This window comes from Athene cunicularia, assembly GCF_003259725.1.
Source record: "Athene cunicularia isolate RWA chromosome 1 unlocalized genomic scaffold, athCun1 chr1_part2, whole genome shotgun sequence".
NCBI lineage: Eukaryota > Metazoa > Chordata > Aves > Strigiformes > Strigidae > Athene > Athene cunicularia.
The window spans coordinates 17,716,396-17,736,195 of NW_020799092.1; the positions used below are offsets into that span (position 1 = coordinate 17,716,396).

Consider the following 19,800-nt stretch of genomic DNA (forward strand, 5'->3'; position numbering starts at 1 on the left):
ACTCTGCTATGAAGCCATCCCTCCAGCTGCACTGCCACAGGCATGACTCAGGTCGTCCTGCTCTGGTGACTCCACACACGAGTCAGATGACTTGTTTTCTGACTTGGGGAACTTTCTTTGCTATGTGGTGCCTGAAGGCAGCTCCAGCAGCTTCTCACTGCCTGGGCTGGGGAACGCTGGGGTACTGGCAACAGCCCTCCTTAGTCCCAAGTGGCACTACTATACTGGACCCATGCTGTGTTATCTCACAGCTCTAAGGAGGCTAAACTTTAGAGGGGAGGCTTTTTTCAGGCATGAATTTGTTTCCATCTCCATCCTCAAAAGAATCTTGTTAACTGTCTCCATGATCCTCTCCTATTCCCCAGTAAAAAAAACTCACAACACCCCCACACTCCCCAAAACACCCCCACTTTTCCCAGTTCTGCTCCAAAGTTTGACTATCTTGTAATTTTCCATGTTGCTGAGCTAGGTGAAAAGGCTGCTACGGCAAGACCTCAACAACATCTGCACAGGACAGACAGTCACAAGGCTCCTGAGAGCTCTTCATCTAAGGAGCCACAACTACAGAGTGGTGCTGGTCGGAGCAAGTAGGAAGAGAAGGCAAAGACACAGAAAGATCAGGGAGGAAAAAGCTTTTTTTTCCTTTCTTTTTTTCCCAGCTTTGATTTGAAAGAGGAGACTAAACTACTGTTGCAGTCAGTCCCAGGGGACTACCTGGATTTACTTGCAGAGGAAACTGCTTCCTCCCTTTTCAGGAAGAGAGCTGAAAAAATCTAAGCTCCTTTCCCAACTGCAGTGCATAAATTTAGATGCAGTGTCAGGGTCCAGGCACAAATTCCTCACTCATTAGGTAAGGACCACTGAATCATTTAATCTGCAGATAAGACTTGTCTAGGCTGATCCACCAGCACAGTGTGCTGTGCTTACACATGGGAGGCTTGTGCCGGCAGCCACAGCCTGTTCTCAGTTTTCGCATTACTGTAAAATTGTGCTGCCATGGTGGAGAGCCACGCTGGCCCCTCTATTCCGGAGGTGGTGGGTCACCCAGTGCGACAGAGCTCCAGCTTTGGATGTAGAGCAAAAAGAAAGAATGGAATAAGTGTGTTTGTTCGGAAAGCTGCTGGCAGAAACTCCTTGGGAAGAAGTGTTGTTGGGAAGGAGTTAAAAGGAGAGAAGAATCAAGAATTCAGGCCGTTATTCATGGACAGGGGATAGTTCTGGGTCATATCATGGAAGCCTGCCAGGAAATTGTACAGCTTTGTCTCTTTTGAGGTCTGAAGCTGTAGAGAGCTATTAGTAAAAACAGGATTAGTCTCTATGCATATAGTATGATCTCTATGCATATAGTATGTGGACCACACTTGCTTGAAAGGGTGAAAATAGACCCAGAGAAGTTACAAGTAAGTTACTTTAGCCACTGGGTCTGCATCTTGCAGGCTGCTTGCTCCGTCTAGCTCCACACCACAGGCTGCATAAACACAGCTGCCAGAGATGACGCTGTCTCTGCCCTGGGTCCCTCCAGCTCCTGGAGCTCCTTCCCTTGTTCCTCCTCCAGGACTGCTGGTCTTGTACAAAACACAGAGGAGGAACTGGATGCCAGCTGCGCCGGGATGCAGTGAGGCTTTGACAGCCACAATCACTCTGTGCTGCATGCTGGGCTGGGGAGAAAGCTTGATGGCACAACACAGTGCTGGGAGTACAGAAGCAGCATCATCCCTGATCGGGGGGACAAATAAGGCGGGTGGAAAGCCAGAAGTGGGTTCCGGAGGCACTAAGCTTGTTGCCTGGGACAGTCCCTCTAGTAGTTGAAGCAATTGCACGGTCTGGTCTGAAGAGCATGAGAGGAATAGCTCTCTGCTGAGAGAGATACGCAGCCGCTTAGAGATCAGATGTGACTACAATGCATTACAAAGAAGCTGTGTTTTTCCATTCAGGAAACTGGTATTGGGTACAGATTTGTTTATCAGACCAGCTGCTCAGCCCGAACCGAGTGAGGCCCGTGGACACCAGATGCCACTGGCATCAATCAGAGAGCCTTGCCATCAGAGCAGCAGCTAGCATTTCTCATTGCGTGAGACAGATATATCAACAGGCAGACCGCCTCTCTTTTATTAAAACAAGAATTAAAAATCTATGCAAGTGAGGACTGTTTCACAGAAACAGTTTAAATTCCCTTGTGGAAGGGATGGTGAATAAAACGTCAGTAGAAAGTTCGAGAGGAGTAGCCCATGAAATAGGAGTTCACATAGCAGGGGAAGCAGAGAAATCGGTAGCAAAGCTCCTTCTGAGCACTCCGTTCCTCCCACAGCCTGACTGGTGACCCTAACAAGACCACCTCAAGAAGAAAGAAGGAGCTAGAGGTCCTGAGATCTTTATGGATCCTGCTGCCTTTACGATGCTTCAGACCTGACCCTCACCCCTTCAAGCCCCATGTAACAGCACACCTCAGGAGGCCTGGCAGAATGGAGGGGCATGCAAAACTCTGTCACCTCCTTCACCCACTGCCTTGCCTGACTTTGCAAAAGCAAGAGGTGCCCACAACCATGACTGCACAGACTGCTTCTTGCTTTGCCACTGTTTTTGTTTTCTCTGCTTCTTTGGCTCTCCTTTTCTACCAAACAAGAGAGGTGGCCCACACAGATTGTTATGACAGGCTGCAACAGAGATAGGTTGGATGTTTCAGACAGCCCTCTAACAAAGACTCTGCTATTGGGAAGAGGCCCGGCACATCAGTTAATGAAAATCATGCAGGCTGCAAGTTGTGTTTTGATCCGCCTTCACCAGATAAGCGTGACTGGCAGCTGGCAAAAAAAGGCAACTGCAACAACAGCAATCTTACCGCAGCAATGCAACACACAGGCGTAAACCCTGAAGTCTGCTGGTACCTGACTGCATATGAGTGCACTGGTGTTAATGAAGGCATGGCAGATCAACCAACCTGAGCCAGAGGCATGCGTTTTTGACTTGCAGGTCATCTTCTCCAGGCTGCACAATTTCATACTGAGTATACTAGGTGGGTTGTTTGGTTTGGGGTTTTTTTTGTTCTGCCAGAAACATGCCTGATATCAGCAGGGGTGCCATGGCACCAGCTGAAAACCAGTAGGGGCAGATTCAGTGAAGTAAGCACAGGGAGGAATGAACTGCTCCCCCTTCTTGAGGAGCTGGGGTTCCCCTTGAGGATGTGCATGTGATCAGTGGTACCCATTCCTATCTGGGTTTTTTCCTGGGAGGAACCATGCTTTTCCTCTGAGCGCATTTCAGACAATTGTGCCAACAAGTGCTGCTGACAAAGATTGCTCCGTGGCTGTGGGGCCCTTGCCTCTGCCCCCTACATCTCTCTCATAACTTAAGAGAAGAAGGGCAGCTCATAAAACATAAGAGTGCAAAATTAAAGCATGAAAGCTATTTATCTGCAGCATAAAATTCACCAGCACAACTCCTGGCCACAAACCACCACTGAGACTGCGAGTTCAGGACGATGCAGGAAGGTTATTACCAGTTCCTCAGCAGAGGCCTGACACAGCTCCCCCTGAGGCTTCCCACGATTCCAGTGGAGAAGCAGAAGGAAAGAAGGTCTTTCTAGAGACTTCTGCAACTCTGACATAGCCTTTGAGCTGAACAATGAACTGGGGGAAGTCTGAACATTTTGGAGAAAGCTGGAGACCCTTATATGCCTGTCCAAGTCTCCAAATTGCACTACAGAAGGCCATCAGAGAAAGCTACTCTCCTCAGCTTCCGAGAGCTAAGTAACACAAAAAATACCTGCCAAGCTCAGTGTCTTCAGAGCTCCTTACCTGTGCGAGGAGTCCTGGCTGGATCTGAAGAGGTTGAGCCCCAGGAGCCTGAGTGACAATGGGAACGGCATTCTCCATCCGAACTGAATACCCAGCATGCTTCGAAGGGGAGGCTTGTAACCCTGTTCCACCAGTACAGAAGGTACAGCAATTAGCCTAATTTTAATTACATCAACAGCACTGCTAGGAATGGGGGCCTGATTTTCAGAGGTCTCTAAAGGTACTCGCTGATGTCCACTTAAATTCCAGTGTTCAGTCCCTCCAAAAACCTGGGCTCTCAGAGTTCCACAAATTCTATCCCAGCCCTGAGATGTTCATCAGATATTCATAAACATGATACATGTATAAGAGTGCAGAAAAGACATTTACAAAAATGTTAAGGGATTAACTGAGTTCATATTTTGAGGGTACCTCAAACGTGTGGGAAACATCTCAGTACAAAGTGTACAGGAAGAAAAGGAAGAGAGGGGAGGGAATGGCTTCTCTTCCCCCATATTCTCTGGTTGGACAACAGAAAGTGGTCCTTACTAGCCAAAACCCACTGCTATGTAGAATGCTCTCTTTAGACCAAAGTGGAATAGTGCAGTGGGAATCCAGAACCCCGTATTCCCTCAACCTTGACAAGGATAGGTGATTTTCTCTCCCACAGCTTCTCAGGACTCATATTTAAAAGGCTCTGACTTGACCAGGCAATCTAGCACACCCCAAACTCCAGTCACCGCTGACTCAGCCATGTACTAGCTTATCTGAGCTGGAGGAAGCTTCCCTCTCCACCACGTCAGTGCGTGGCACAGCCTGTGCTACTTCCTCTGCTTTAGAGCCTTCTCAAGACAGCAAGCACAAGATGTTAGCTTACATATTCTAGCAATCCATTTCTGAAGTCAAACCCTTGAGATGCATTTTAACTATGTAGAAGAGGTCTAGCTAAACTCCCCTAGTTCAAAAGAGCTTTGATAATCTTGCAGAACATTTAACAAGTGCCTAGAGACTGCTGCACAGACAGGCTTGTAGAAATGAAGAGCAGAAGTTGCACCAGCTGATTCAAGGTCTATTTAGACCTCTTCCTACAGATACCTGACTAGTTTTGCCAAACTGCTACAGCATGTATGGTCAAGAGAAGGACAAGTGGCGAAGTCTGACCATCACCCAACTTCTCTGACAATGGTAACTGTTACTGGTATACACAGGCAGAGCTGCTTGCAGCAGGACTGGAGCTGACGGAATTGTACTGATAAATGGTCATGAGCATCATGGGGGCAAACCCTCAGCTCCACCAGCAGCACACTCCCTGCTGCATTAACATCCGAGTTCCCCTTTTAACAACTGAATCCCTGAGAAGTGATAAACCCATTATTTATGTACTGATTTATCATTGCTGTGAGGCAAAGTTTTCAAGTTTACCAAAGTGAGGCAGAAGACCCTGAAACTCTGTTCAGGGCAAAGGATGACAAATACCACATATTCTCTCCCAGCCCCTTCTCAGTGCCTGCCCTGTTGTTTTAGACCAGCCACCTCCAAGTCATGATGCTGGAGGTGCCTGTAAGATTCTCCACTGCTGCAAACATTTCCATTTTTAACAACCTCACTGCTCTTGATTTACTGGGCCAAGCAACTTTTCTACCATAGGATCTGCACTAAGGAAGCTTGTTTCCAACAAGAGCTAAATCATCAAACAGCACTGGGGAGGGAACAGTGACTGGCCAAGACCTGGCGAGGCTGTTACTTACCTTGGAAGCCTGGTGGGCAGACGATGAGAGCTTGCTGGAAGGGGTCAGGCCGGGCACAGATCTGCGCTGTTCCTGTCTGCAGGGGCATGCTCCGCTGGGCCACCGCAGCCATGGACGCCGCTGAGGGCTGGTAGAGTGCAGATTGGTAATTTAGTATGGAGACCTCGGGGTTGGCTAAGGAAATAGTGGCACTGGAGGAGGTGGGAGCCAGGTTGGTGGTCTAAAGGAATGACGGGAATTAAACAAAAACAAACAAAAAATGAGGGAGATGGGTATGTCGGAAGAAGCAAAATCCAAAAATAAAATAAAAAAGTAAAATAGTGCAAGATAAAGTTAAAAAACAAAACAAAACAGCAAACTGAAACCAAACAAGGGGCAGAACAGGACACTAAGGAGCACAGAGGCAAGGGCAGTGAAGGGGAAAGGAGCACGATCTGCCTGAATAACTGCAGCTGTACCATGCCGTGGGACCCGTGGCCATGCGGCACTGCTGTGTACGGCTTGGAAACGCAGCATATTCTCCAAAGTGGAACTGTAGGGCCATTTATCGCCCAGTTGGTTCTGGTTTGCAGCATGATGAAGATGGGTTCAGAAAACGCTGCTATCCTCAAATCATATTGTTTTCTCATCATGCACATAGCTCTAGAAGAAGCTCTTATTTCTTAAGCAAAAGAAACTCAGCACATCCATACTCTGTGAAGCCTCATCCTGAAAGGGGAGACTCATTCCAGCCTTTCCTCTACCTTGTATCTAAGATGGCACATGGCCCTTGAATTATGTTTTGAATTCGAAGGAATTAGAATGTGTAACAGGAGGTAGTAATAATAATACTTTCAAAGTCCAAACTTCACTTGGCTTAACTTTAAAATCTCTCAAGACCAGAAACTCCAGCAGGGGATGTTGCAAAGCCACAAAAATCAGCCCAGTATGTTCTGCAAAACATCTAGAAATCTGAGGGTGACTTGTTTTTTTATTTGGACTGAATCTGTAACAGTTGCAGACAAACAACCCCTAAACAGCTCTGACACTGCTGTATAAAAAATACATCCTTAGCATTCGCATCTAGGCAGCTAGGCTCTAGCAGACCAAAGCCCACCTTTCCCCTCCATCCAAACGCACCAGCTGGAGATAGGTCAGACACCACTTTCTCATGATGAACGTATGAACCCAGGATGAGGCTTTGATCAAGTCTGCAGGAGGGAGCAGGCTAAGCATTTTGTGCTGCCCCAGTTGCCATTGGGCCTGGAAATGGTACCTATGCTGCACTGCCACAACCGCAGCCACGAGGGATGTGATAGAATAACATTTCTTCTTCTTCCTCCCCTCTCCGTGCGGAGGCAGACGAGTGCAATCCATTCCCCTGTGCAACACACCAAGCAGCAACCACGACAGATCCCACACTCCTAATCTCAGGAGTCATAACTGGAAGGAGGCAATCCCCAGACATTTTGCAGACACAGGGAGCACCAGAGAGCCAAGATGAGTGGTATGTTGAAGAGAATGGTGAAAGGCTTAGAGCTTGTTCAGATTAAAACACCTTCCTGGAAATGTTTCTACCACTTCTTCTAGGAACACTGGAGATACTGGTTCTGCTCACAACACACACCCCTTATGAGAATTCAGAGATTACCACGGATCAGCCCAGCCAACAACTGATCTCAACATCAAGTGAGTTGTGAGGAAACGAAAGCAAGTCTGCATTTCCTATTAGCAACTGTGGTACAAATGGTGTCTTTGCTCTGCAGCTGGGGCCTAGGGGAGGTGTAGCATGCATTTCTTTAGTCAGCATCTCAGAAGCAGCCAAGAAAGGGAACCAGTGTTTGTAACTAATACCCTATCACACCAAGCCATAACCCATCTCTGTCTGCATCTGCTTAATGAATTGTTGCAAAAGACCTTCTGTGATCACATGTATCAAGAACTGAGTCATGAAGTCTGGTTTTCTGAGCGAACACCTTGTACATCTACACAGGCTCTCTTGCTTTCCAAGCACCATTTCCGCAATGCCACCTGCAATCTCTAGAGTGAATCTTCAGCAGCCTGTTCCCAAAAGGCTTAAAAGACAGCAGCTATTTCTTGAGCTTCAGTCTCCTAGAGTGCTGTCCCTGGAGAGTTTCCTTTCACTGCTGTAATACAGTACTGCAGAGAACAACTTAGCCTGCTAGTCACATAAAATTTGTCAACCTAGCATCCCCCAACACTGGGGCATGTAAAACTAATACAAGAGTCCAAAGCATGATTACAAAGTCAGAGCCCACCAACGTAGAGTGCAATGTGTTCTGAGTGGCAGTTTGTGCACAGGGTCCCCAGGTCAACTGTGGCACCTGGAGTAAAACCAGTGAGGGGTAAGAATAAACATTACCACTAAACTCTTTTTTCCTGTTGATCAGTTACAGTGCTGTGTCTGTTACAGAAGGGTTTAAATTCCTTTTACTTCAATGCCAATTTGAAGAAGTGCTGTAAGATCACAAATACTTCTGCCTGACCCAGGGAGTGCAGGCCTGCTTGCTGCATTAAGGGACTAATGAGCTTTTCCCCATAGCAACTTCTCAAGTAAGCAGGATTTATCACCCCCAACAACGAGGACAACATTTTGCTGTCACACAGAATGTCACAAGATTACCGCTTCCCTGAAGAAAAGAGAATGAGGAATAGTGGAGGAAGGAGAGTAAAAAGGACCATCTTTTTGTAGGCATGTTAAATGGGATGCTACTTTGCTTTTCATCTTCTAGATCCTGCTGACATAAATGTTTCAAGCATTGGCTGCTTCTGATTGATGGCCTTACCTGGTTGTGGACTGTGTTCAGCTGGTTGTTAAAAGTCATGGTCAAGTTGGTCGATGTACTTGGGGCTACATGGGTGATGAATGGTGTCTTGCTCTGGTTCACTGTGTCATACATATTCACCCGCCGCTTGCAAATCTCCATGTTCTGGAAGCAGGACTTGACGCTGTGTAAGGAAAGGGGGGACAAGGAAGAGACAGAAATTCAATCAGCTGACCAACACAGGCAACAGTTCAACACAGTGGCCCTGCATTAGGTCTCCATGGCAGACTTGGCACTTTCTAGGCTCTTAGAGCCCTTTGCTATTTTATGCAGGTCTCTCTTAACCAGTGAGAGTCAGATTAACCCTGTACTGAAGAGGGCCAAATGGGTGTCAAGATGAGAGCGGCCGCTCTGGGACTCCTGGGTGCCCTCGTGGGTCTAAGCACTGCAATGTAAGTCACAAAAAGCAAGCAGATTGGTTGCTCTTTAGTTGGCAGGGCAAGAAATACAAAGTGGCTATTTTAAAAGACTGAAAGAGACTGGGAGCAAGCAAGAAAGACAGATACTGTTTTTTTTCGGACAATTGAGCCTGAGAGGAAAAGACAACTCATGCTTTCTGCCTCAGTGTAAGTCTAAAGGTAGTTTTAGAAGTCTATTGCAAGGAAGAATTTTGCTGTTCTTGGTCACTGAGATTCCTGAAAAATCTTACTTGTTCCTTTTAAAAAGTAGTTCACTGACAGTTGAGTCCAAAGTGGTTACAACATTGCCCCTGTCTGGCTAAACACTTCCACAGATGTTTATATTAAAGCATATGAGCTGTCCTCTTCCAGTCAATGGGACGATTCATATCACAAAAGGTTATGCCAAATCAGATTCACCAATGTCCTGAGGGACTCAGGTTCTGAGGTTATCTTAGAATGAGAATTGGATCTCTGGGGGAGAAGATTACAGCTTCTTCCTCTACAGAGACTTTCCTTTAAATGTTATTGATATAGCAATGGAAATGTTGAGAAGTAGCGTGTTTTGTATCCCCAGCAAATGAGATGAAATACTCTCTGCATTGCTAGAACACTCTAGGTGTCTGGTACATGAAACTGCTGGTATTTCATTTTTATAATTGGGATACCAAAGCATACAGAGGTTTAAGAGATAACAACATAGTGATCTTGCACAAAACTGCATTTTTAATAAAAATCTAATTTTTCCAAGGTCTAAAAACCAATACAGTTTTTCACAATTCTTCCACAATAATTGTTTTTACAAACGTGTGTTTCAGAGTCTGAAGTACAACCCCAAAAAAGTATAAAGGCATTTATTTTATTTCCATTATCCCAACCCAGAAAAATAGAAAATCCAAAGAGTGAAAATCATCTGTAGCTATAAAAAAATCAGCTGTATGCATAATTTCTTTTGCAACGATCTAAGCTGTTAGAGGTAGGGGAGGTAAAAACATCCTCACATAATTTTTAAGAAACAGATGTCCCTTCAAAAGGAACAAGCTCAATATGATCCCTAGGGCTGGTCAGGAAGAGGACCTAGATCTTTTTATCCCTGTCTTGTCTCTTACTCACATGATCATCTTTCTTCTCTTACAGGGAATATCTTGATAACGGGGTCTGTGCCATAAAGACCTGCAGATAAGACAGGCTCAGGACACTGTGCATAGCTGCGCATTATGTGCATTCATTTAAAGAACTACGAAATACCTGTAAGTTGCAGAACATTCAGAAAAATCAAACACTTATCAAATAAATACTTATTGGACTATTTGATTGCATTTTTCCAGTCAAGTATGAACATAATTCTCCCTCCAAAAAGTAGAAGGCACTGGAAAGAGTATATATTCTGTACATGGTAAACTGTGTGTGTTACCAAATGGCTTTACATAACAAGGTATAATCTCTACTAATGTAATACTGTGCTCTCTGTCTTTACTTTTTAAAAAAGAGGTGGGGGGAAGGCAGGGACAGAGCAAAACAGACAGAAAGACTGAGGAGAACCCAACAACTTTTGAGCCAGGCAGTTAAATATGTGAAATGGGCAGCTAAACTCGCTTTGCTGTTTGTTTGAAAGTAAGCAGAACAGCCCCTCCTGGGCTGCTCAAACTTACAGCCTCTCTGAAGCATGCCACAGCAGAGATTCCTTCCAGAAGCTCCATCTTCCATATATTCTCACTTTCTCTGCTGCCTGATTTACTTTCAAGAGAGATTACAACTCCCTGAATCTCTCGAGGCTTTGAAGTTTCTATTCTCAAAACCACAGGCAATCACAGACAAAATTTCCATCAACTTGCCACGCTGGTTACAGCTTATTGCTCTCTTTACCAGTCACTGCTTCCAACACGGAGGGGCTGCGCGGGGTTACACACCCGGCTGGCACAGCATTTAGTATTCAGAGACCTGATGATGAATTGTTTATTTGGGTAAAATTCTCACTGCTACTGGCCCCACTGATATTTTCTACCTTTCTGGGGCTTTGCCTGAGCAGCCACAAGTGAGCATTTCAAAAAATGGAGATGCAGTTATCGTCTGTTGTGTTAGCGGAAAGATTTCTGATGGCGATGTATTATGCCACAAATCTCTCCTATCTTACACAACTGGTTGTTGCACAGTAAAAAGGATTGTTACAAATTGAAAGATTTCAGTATATGATGCTAACACTGTTAGAAAATACTGTCTTTTTTGTATTTATGATCATTTTTATATGAAACTTGCTTTCTCTCTGTTTAGCACAACAATCTCCCATCTTGTTTTCATTCATCACTTACTATTTACTTATACAGTGCTCAGAGATGTCTGTGCAGGCTAAGTCTGGGTCTACCCAGATCGTGCACCCACTACCTTCTGGTATGCCGCTGCTCTTATCTTGTGAAAAATGTAACAAAAAGGCAGCTACAGCTTCTTTACAGAGGGAAAACTACCTTAAATGAACTTGAAATACCCCAGGTAAGAGCACACATATGGGCAGGAGAGGAGATACAGTAATCTGCTGCTCTGCAGCACCCACACAAACATACTCTATGGCTTTTTAAGCAGACCCCTTTATTCTCATACCTGAGCCCCTCACGGCCTTTAAACACCCATGCACATGGCACCCAGTGCTGGATGGGTAACTCCGCTCTCCAGATGAGGTGAAGGGATAGCCTGCAAAAGCACCTTGAACTGCAAAGTCACATCCTGTAAAGCAGGATGTTCAAAGCTAGGTGTCCTGAAGGCTTTGGAAAACTCCCACTATGTGTCTGCCTTCACTTGCACCTGAGAAGCCTGGCCCTGCGTGAACTTCCCAGGGAACAAGAGCAATATTTTGGGCACAGGTTTCCTGTGTTTCAGGCTGCTACACTCTGTGATGCAGCCTGAGGAGAAGGGAGAGCCAGTCTTGAAGGCATGACTCTTCACATCTCCATCAGGCAGTGGAGCCCATCTCTATTCCACAAATGTGTCAGCTGAGGTCAGAGCATGGTGTTTAATGTTACATAGGTGGGCAACAATAAAGCTGAAAACTCAACTCTTTGTCCTGTTGCCTGTGCCTGTAAATGAGCCTTTCTTCCCTCAAAAAGTAAACTGCCCCAAAATGACCCCTGTGCAGGATGGGGAGGTTCTGGGAGGAAGGGTTGGCTCTCCATTGCTAAGGTTGATTACTGCAGTAACAATCAGGACTATATTACTTTGAGATACACTGATACTTTCAGCACTAATTGCATAATTTCTTCTGCATTTTAATGCAAACATATGTAATTATTAAATATTTACATAATGAATGTAGCACACTCTGCAGTGTTTTAAATGCCAAGCACCTACAACACAATTCTTGCAACCTTAAGAGTTGGTAACCCTCTTTTTTAAACCAGAAAAAGATTAAAATTTAGGACTTATGCATCTTAATAATGCCCTTCAGATACATTTGGTCTCCACCACAACCAGTCTCGTCTGAACCTCTCAATTCAAAACCCAAGGGAAATGAAAGCCACGTACTGTGTGCTGTGAGGGAAATCAAGCAAGTGCGTCATGGTGACAAAAGGGTGGTTCAGAGTTTCAATGGGTGTTATTCTCTTATCTGCATCTATCGTCAACATCTTCTTTAACAGATCTATAAACTCCCGTCGGTCTGCCTTTTCCACCAACATATCACTTCCTTCCAAATCTGTTGTCATGTTCACCTAAAGGAGAAAGGACAAGGGTGAGCACTAAAGAGACAGAGCAGATGGTCAGGTCTCCAGCAAACTGTTTACTCCTCGTTGGAGCACATGCCCTGCAAGCTTCTCTGTCTAAAGGGGTAGTTGCTGAAGTCACATGGCAGACTCCACAGTGGCTAGTCATCTGGCTTGTGCATGTCAGAGCTCTAGACAGACTGTTAAGTGTTCAGCTCACTTGGGTCAATGGCTAATGAAACACTTAGTCACCCTTCACTGAAGATGAACAGCTTCCATGTGGTAGCAGGCAAGCTCTGATAATCAGTATATTTATCACATAAAGGACTGTGCTATCAGATACTTAACTATGTGTTCTGTGAGCAAAAAAAATATAAAATAAATTAAAATTGTCAGTAGGTTTATGAGAAATATTCCATTCATGTATCAGGTGCCAGGAAAAAAAAAACCAACATTATGTTATTTCATCCATTTATACAGTCTCACCCGATTTCAGCCCTTCATTTGCTTGTGAACGCTATGATGTCTAGACTTTGCTAGCACAAACTCCAGCTTTGTGCTAGTGTTGTGCGTTAGTGCTGTGCCAGTTTTGTGCACTAGTTTGTTTGCTAGCACAAACCCCAGTCACAGGAGTGGTTATGCTGGAATTAGCTTTCACAACCACATGGAATTAACACAGTGTGTTAGTACTCCCCATTCCCCCAGATAGCCACATTTTAGGGACAGCACGCTCTCCTGCAGCCACAGCGATTATTCCCAAGGTCATTGTTTTACAAGTGGAAATACTGAAGCACAAAGAAGTAAGTGACTTGCTAGTGGTCACACACAGAAGCACTGGAGAGACAAGAGAAAGCGCAGGATTTCAACACTCAGAGATGAACTTAGCCACTTTCCAAGGCTGGTTTACTACACATCATTGAGCCCTATGTGCAGTTTCCCCTACAAAGCAGCACATAACAAGCTGATTTGGTAGGCATAATCCTGGTATTTCTCAAGAGCTGGCACAAGAATAGGATACAGGCAGAAATCATGTAGTTCTCCTTTGTTAGCATTGCCCAAAAGCGTGTGAGGCAGTCTTACTGGTTACTCACCCATACTCTTACCTGTGCCATATCATCCAAACAGTTGAAAATATACTTTCTTGCTTCCTTCGACTTAATCCCCGTCTCTGCCTCGTGATCATCTGGCGTCTGCTCAAAACAGGAGACAGGCATTGATCAGAACTGCCCTGCAATCAGCTGCAGGTTATGTGCCACTTCCAGCTTGTGCCTTTCCCTTCCCTCATCAGAGACCACTTGTCTCTCTTGCCTGACCAGATAACATTTACACTCTCTCCCCTATGGTTATATGACAGCTCTTGTGTCACAAGGTGATTTATCTCTTCTTTTTCACTTCAGAGGATCCTCCCAACTATGATGGGAGTCACAAAGGTCTCTTACATCCGCTCCAGCATGAGGATCAGCATCCCATCCTTACAGCCAGAAGCCCACTGGCCTCTCTCATTGGGGACTGAACGCAGACAAGCATGCTGGTATGAGAGACTCAGGGCTCACTTGCATTACTAGCAGTTTTGATTGTCAGAATTAAAATGCTTTTTGTTTCTCCCCTGCCCCACTGCATTGGATATTAGAGCAAAACTGCCCAGGGCATGTTTCATTTGAACTACACATCAATTCATTGACTACTTAGAAGGAGATTTCCAGGTCAATTCTGGACTTAAAATTTCCCACAAAGCACTGCCAAGCAGGTGGGCTAAGGGCTGCAGACTTTGGGGATGACAGTTTTACCTTAGGCTATACCCACCCCGATGTCTGTGCTGCATTGCAAAAAGCAGAGACCTAGGCTCTGAGGTGACCTGAATGTATCCTCACTTCCAACCAACAACTGCAAGGTAAAAGAAACAAGGGAGAGTCTTCTTACCTTCAGTCTCCACAAAGGATATGGTGAGTCTGTATCCCTGTTGAAAAACCTCGTAGTCTTTGTCCCTGCACTTAACAAATACTCTGCTGGTAAGCCCTGTGTCTGTGAAATATAGCGAATCTGTAAGAGAAGGATGAGAGGTCACTGTTCATCCTGTGAAGATCTCGGGAGGTCTTCCCTGAAGGAGGGCAGGAGGCATTTAAAACAATAGAACAAAGAAAGAAAGAGAAAATGTAGCATGTAGCTAGACTTCACCAAAAAAACCCAGGACCAGTGCAAGGAATGAGAGGAAAGAGAATTCCAGTACAGCAATCCTCTGTTTATCACATACATCACTGGAAACTCACCCTTGTGGTACACTCCCACAAAGCCTATAGGATAAAGGGAAGAAAGTCCCTAGGTTTTAGAGGTCAAAGAGGAAGACCCACACAGAGATTTCAATGGGGTGTTTCACCGCTTTGCACCTTTTTATGTCACACTCTCCTCTCCAGGAGATAAGTTCAACAATTTGATGTTTGTGCACTAACTTTGGCTGTTTTTTCCAGCAGCTGAGCACACAGCCTTTCCTAGGAGCAGTCTGAAGTTCAAAACAGAGGACTATGAAGTGACTATCTTTGAACTTAGATGAAATATACACTCAAATGAACTGACGCCCTCATGGTATGTAAAGTACTTCATCTCTATTGCCTACATGACTTCATTTGTTATTGGGTTACTTCCATGACTATGACCTCACTGGCACTCACGCAGCTAAAAGATGCTGCATGTGTTTCCAGGATCTCAGACTTCAATTTAGTTATTCAAAGGAGAAAGGGTCGTGATTACACAGAGACCGATCTCACACACGCCTGGAGTGCCACAGGAAGCCTTAACTTTGGCATCTCCTGAGTGCTGAATGTTTCCACAAAACTGCTGCAAACTCTGCAAAACTATTAAAAATAGTCATCTACGCTAGAAAATTCTAGGGAAGAATGGAAAGTGTTTTTGAAAGAAGACACAGAGTGGGATAAAATAAATAAAGGAAGGCATAAAAAGCAGACGTGGCTTCAAAGACTTCCAAGTTCTCAGGACCCAGTTCACTGAGCGCACTTTACTTGACTCTGCAGCTCCTTATGTCCGTTGGAGCCTGTGCGCCTGAGAAGCACCAGGACCCTGCCTGCAGCCCGGCACCAGTGCTGCAGGGTGACCTGGGCTGCGGTGAGGGGTCAGGATCAGTCCCTGCCCCCTTCCCAGCTCCCCAGGAGCCCTCACCATAATTTACTGAAGGAAGCTTTGTGCTGGGCAGTTAAGCTGGGCAGGTATGTACAGTGATTTCTTTTTCAGCTGTGTGTTTTATGGCTTTTGTGGGGTGAGGAGAAAGAAATCTACTCTTCATGCTAGGTATCTGGTTTTTAAATGCTTGTAAGTTTTTCAGCTACCTCTGATTTACTTTGGAGTCAACTAATGGCCCTGCTCCTCACTGCCGTTTATTTCCCCTGATAAATTTCACCTTTAAAGCTCTGACTGAAAAATACTAGTTACAAAAGAAGAGTCAAAGAAACATTTGCATATATGAAAAACTTATTACCCTGATCTTTCTTTTTTTATTATTTTTCTAAAAGAAAAAAAGACCCTTTTCAAGCCACATTTGCAGAAAGCTAAGATCACCCCAAAGATGACTATGGGAATGGAAAGTGTTCTGCAGCCCTGGCTCTAGCAGCCGCTGCACTATCAGTTTTAGAACTACAAAAGGAGCAAAAAAAGCCTATAGGGAGAGAAGAACGACAGCTTATATTAACTGGAAACCTACACCACTGTGAACGTTCTCCTTCTTGTCGTTGCTTTCAATATGCACCCTTGTAAAAGGGATTATGAAACGCAGCAGAGATCATGCAGTTTCTTCTAACAAATAAACCTTTATTCAATCCTTGATGTTACAGCATAGAAAGGGTGCCTGTTCTCAGTGAGGAGAGACAAAGACAGAGCTCTCCAGTCAACGGCAGTGTTGACTCTTGATTGAGATTTCACTTTGGCAGTCAGGACTTACAAGACAGTGTACTAAACAGCACACTGGTTACCTAGAATATGTACCCCAGGTGGATAACGAAAAAGTTGACTTGGGAGGGTGAGAAACACATACCTCCTGTTAGCAAAACGGAAGAAGTTGGTATCTGTTCAGGCTGACAAAAGATGGGTAAAACATCCATGCACTTATCAGCATCTAGGGCAATATCCATACCCACCTGATCATACTCTGAAGCTCCTGGGTACAATGGCCAGCCCAAGAACAGCTCTGCAATGACACATCCCAACGACCACATATCGATTGCTTCACAAAATGGTAAACCAAGGATGATTTCAGGGGCTCTGCAAAGGAAGACATTAGAAAACATCAGCAACAGGAGCGGATCCACTCAGCTGGCGTGGGGCGGCCCGTGCAGAGTGCGATGCTCACGAAGCTGCCTGCTGCCAACAAGTGTCACTGCTCCTATGGACCTCAGGGCTCCACTGACCACCAGCAAAGTATCTGCTAATCAAGCATGAGTTGGTGAGTATTTATCCTTGTAAAAGAGTCCTCCAGCAGCATTTAGTCAGGAGACGGCACTACGTTTCGCAGTAGTTTGCAGAGGAGACAACTACCATTATTTTCATTTGGCAGGTGGGAAAATGAAGCACAAAACAAACGTCATGCATTCAAGGCCACCCAATTAAGGTCCCCACTCGAGGCTCCCAGGCCCAGCCCACCATCCTGTGGAGGAACTGTGCAGACTCCCTGTGGTGAAGCATCCTCCATTCACACAGCTCGGTGGGCTTCATAAACAGCCAGACATAAAGTAATCATTACAGGATTGGTATAAAAGGATTACTGAGTTTTTAAACAAATGGATGTAACCATAAAGCAGAGAAATAATGTAATTAGATCTATTAGACCTAAGCCTTTCCCTCAGGAGGAAGTAGCCAAGAAATCTTCATTTCCCAGTCTGTCCCAGGTACCCAATTAGATTTCCTCTTCCCTTCCAGGCCGAAGAGGAGAAATCCAGTGGCACTCCTGCTATGCATTTACTGCTGGCTTCAGGAGATACCCACTGAGGCACATCTGCTCAGTGAGTTTTGGCATTAGCCTTGCTGAGGAAGTAGAGAACAAGGTAAAAGCCTTGCTTTGGCTCTCCAGGAGGATTCTTGGATGGGGTGTGGAGGAGATGCCCAAATAAGCAAGACCAGTCTCAGCTCAGACTGCCAGAGGACCTTAAGGTAAGGGTCATTTGACCTTTCAGCCAGGTAGAAGTTGGTATCCAATCTTAGCCAGGTACAGTGCAGTCAATGGAAGACACATCCCCTCCAAGGGGGATTTGTCCTACTGTCTTGGGATGGTTTGAATCTTTCTTCTCTGAGGCTAAACAAGCTCCCTATACTCCAGTGGCCAAGGTGAGACAAGACAAATCCTCCACTTAGCACACCAAATGCTTTGCATTTCAAAAACAACTTCTATGTGGAAGAATCACAAGTACCTTACAAATACTGAAAACCTTATACAAAACCCACCTCCACACACAAAGACCTTCCTTACTTTCCCTACCTCAGCCCAGACTTCCACATGCAGTTAAGTGCCATAGTTTCTATTTCACACAGGGATCATCTAAGTCTTCTCTCCTGCTCTTGCAGATCTTGCAACACTCCTAAAGCCCCAGCTTCTGAAGTCAGGTGATGTACAACAGAAAGAATAACTTACTTTCCCACATTCCTCTAAATATTAAAAAAAACCCCAACAAACCAGAAGACAGATAAAAGAAAGAAACACAAAATATTTAAAAACTTTCATCTCAGGCCCTGATGCATATTTTGGGAATGCCTGGGATTGACTATTGAGCAAATCAAGTGCCACCATACAAGGCTGGAAATAGGGCCCACAGTTCCCAGTTTCCATCTGTCATCAGGATAAGATCTGACACTAGTGAGATCATACTAAGGATTACCAATTGCAGTGGAAAATATTATGTTTTAATCACACCATTGCATAGTCATGTGAAGACAAGTCTTTAGCCATGAAACCAAGCAAAATGGGTAATTTTTTCCAAAGAAATAAGCAAAGGCCCTGTAGCAAGAATCCATGCCCCATCTTCAGTCCACAAACTTCCCAATTTTGGGTTGACTGGTAATGACTGAAGCCCAAAACTATCTGTTCTCAAACCAGCAGCAGTGCAGAATGTAAAAATTACAGGAAATTCTAGGATTTCAAGGTTAGGATACTTTGGGCCATTCCAACAAAAAAACATGCCAGAAACTTAAAAAGCAGCTACCTTTAGCCCTTCTAGCTTCATCTATGCTTGTTCTTATACCCCACTGTTCTTCAGCCCATTGTGACAAACTTTTTATTCTAGCATCAATCTCTCCTTAGGAACAAGGGGTTAATTTTCCTCCTTTCCTCCCCATTCCGTCACTACTCGACACCTAGACAAAATGCAGAGAGAAAAAGACAGCTATGGTGACCTGAATCTCATTACTATGTAAATCCTGCATTCAAAGCCATCTGCCTCTCCCTGTCTGCCTTCCACATTGTGAACGAAATGTCCCTGGTCACTAATGAGAGCTCAGCCACGCATCGCCTGAACTTCAAATCCCTCCCACTAACTCAAGTGGAGGGAGCAAAGGGGTGGACTATCACTGGGATATTCCCAACATGATTTTGTGTAGAAACCTCCCTGTTCATAAAAATCACTTCCACTGCTGCCACACACAACACACACCTCCTTCCCTCCCGCTCTATACTTATGCTGCCAAAACCTCCAGACCCCTGTAACAAGGGATGACCTAGAATTTGAGGTTAAAATACTAATTTTTTTCTCTCACAAGTCTTCGGCTGTCCAGTGCATTTTTCTTAAAACTCCAGCTTCTGGAGTGAAGCACTTAGAAGAGAATTTCTTTTTCACACACAAAAAAAGTTTTGTACCTCTGCTGTTGGGAATAAAAGCACAAAAGCAGTGTCCATACCATTTAAACACATATAGGGCAACTAAACAGGACACCATTCATTATATTAAACCAGACCTATCGTTGCAGGGAGGGGACATGGTGAGATAGCTTTATTTTATTTTCCTTTTTTGAAAGCTGGTATTCGCATTACTCATTCAAGCCTAAACATCAGTTGCAATCTTTGCCTGTTCAGCCCCAAACAGATGATAATTTTCGAACAGCGATGAAAAGCCCTGTGAGAAGGAGGCCAGATTGAAGTGATATGATGTCCTACGTACACCACAGCCAGCATTTGCTGTGGCTTTCTCCCAGCCCTGCCTTCGCGTCATGACTGTGATTTTTCCATGGAGAGGGAGTGGCCCTAAGACAAAAAGATCTTGTTAATTTAATTAGGCAGCCATTAAGACACCACAAGAACGACAGGTATCAGACAACACACCAGCTTCCAGATTTTCAGCTAGCAGACACCTCCCGTTTGCTGTGCAAAAGGGAGCTGG

At 44.9% G+C, this 19,800-nt stretch overlaps 1 protein-coding gene across 7 annotated transcripts in view; it reads right to left on the minus strand.

The window, feature by feature from the left end:
- HIPK2 (homeodomain interacting protein kinase 2) overlaps positions 1 to 19,800 on the minus strand; it is a 131,992-nt gene that overhangs the window by 18,181 nt on the left and 94,011 nt on the right. For 4 of the 7 annotated variants that reach the window (XM_026865889.1, XM_026865897.1, XM_026865911.1 and 1 more), the window contains exons 3-10: positions 16,576 to 16,699; positions 14,354 to 14,473; positions 13,537 to 13,623; positions 12,258 to 12,442; positions 9,858 to 9,917; positions 8,308 to 8,470; positions 5,522 to 5,741; positions 3,795 to 3,916 (exon numbers count right to left, since the gene is read on the minus strand). In XM_026865889.1, the coding sequence (XP_026721690.1) occupies positions 3,795 to 3,916; positions 5,522 to 5,741; positions 8,308 to 8,470; positions 9,858 to 9,917; positions 12,258 to 12,442; positions 13,537 to 13,623; positions 14,354 to 14,473; positions 16,576 to 16,699 (1,081 nt within the window). The remainder of the gene's footprint in view (positions 1 to 3,794; positions 3,917 to 5,521; positions 5,742 to 8,307; positions 8,471 to 9,857; positions 9,918 to 12,257; positions 12,443 to 13,536; positions 13,624 to 14,353; positions 14,474 to 16,575; positions 16,700 to 19,800) is intronic. The other 3 variants (XM_026865929.1, XM_026865919.1, XM_026865938.1) reach the window with 3 other exon arrangements.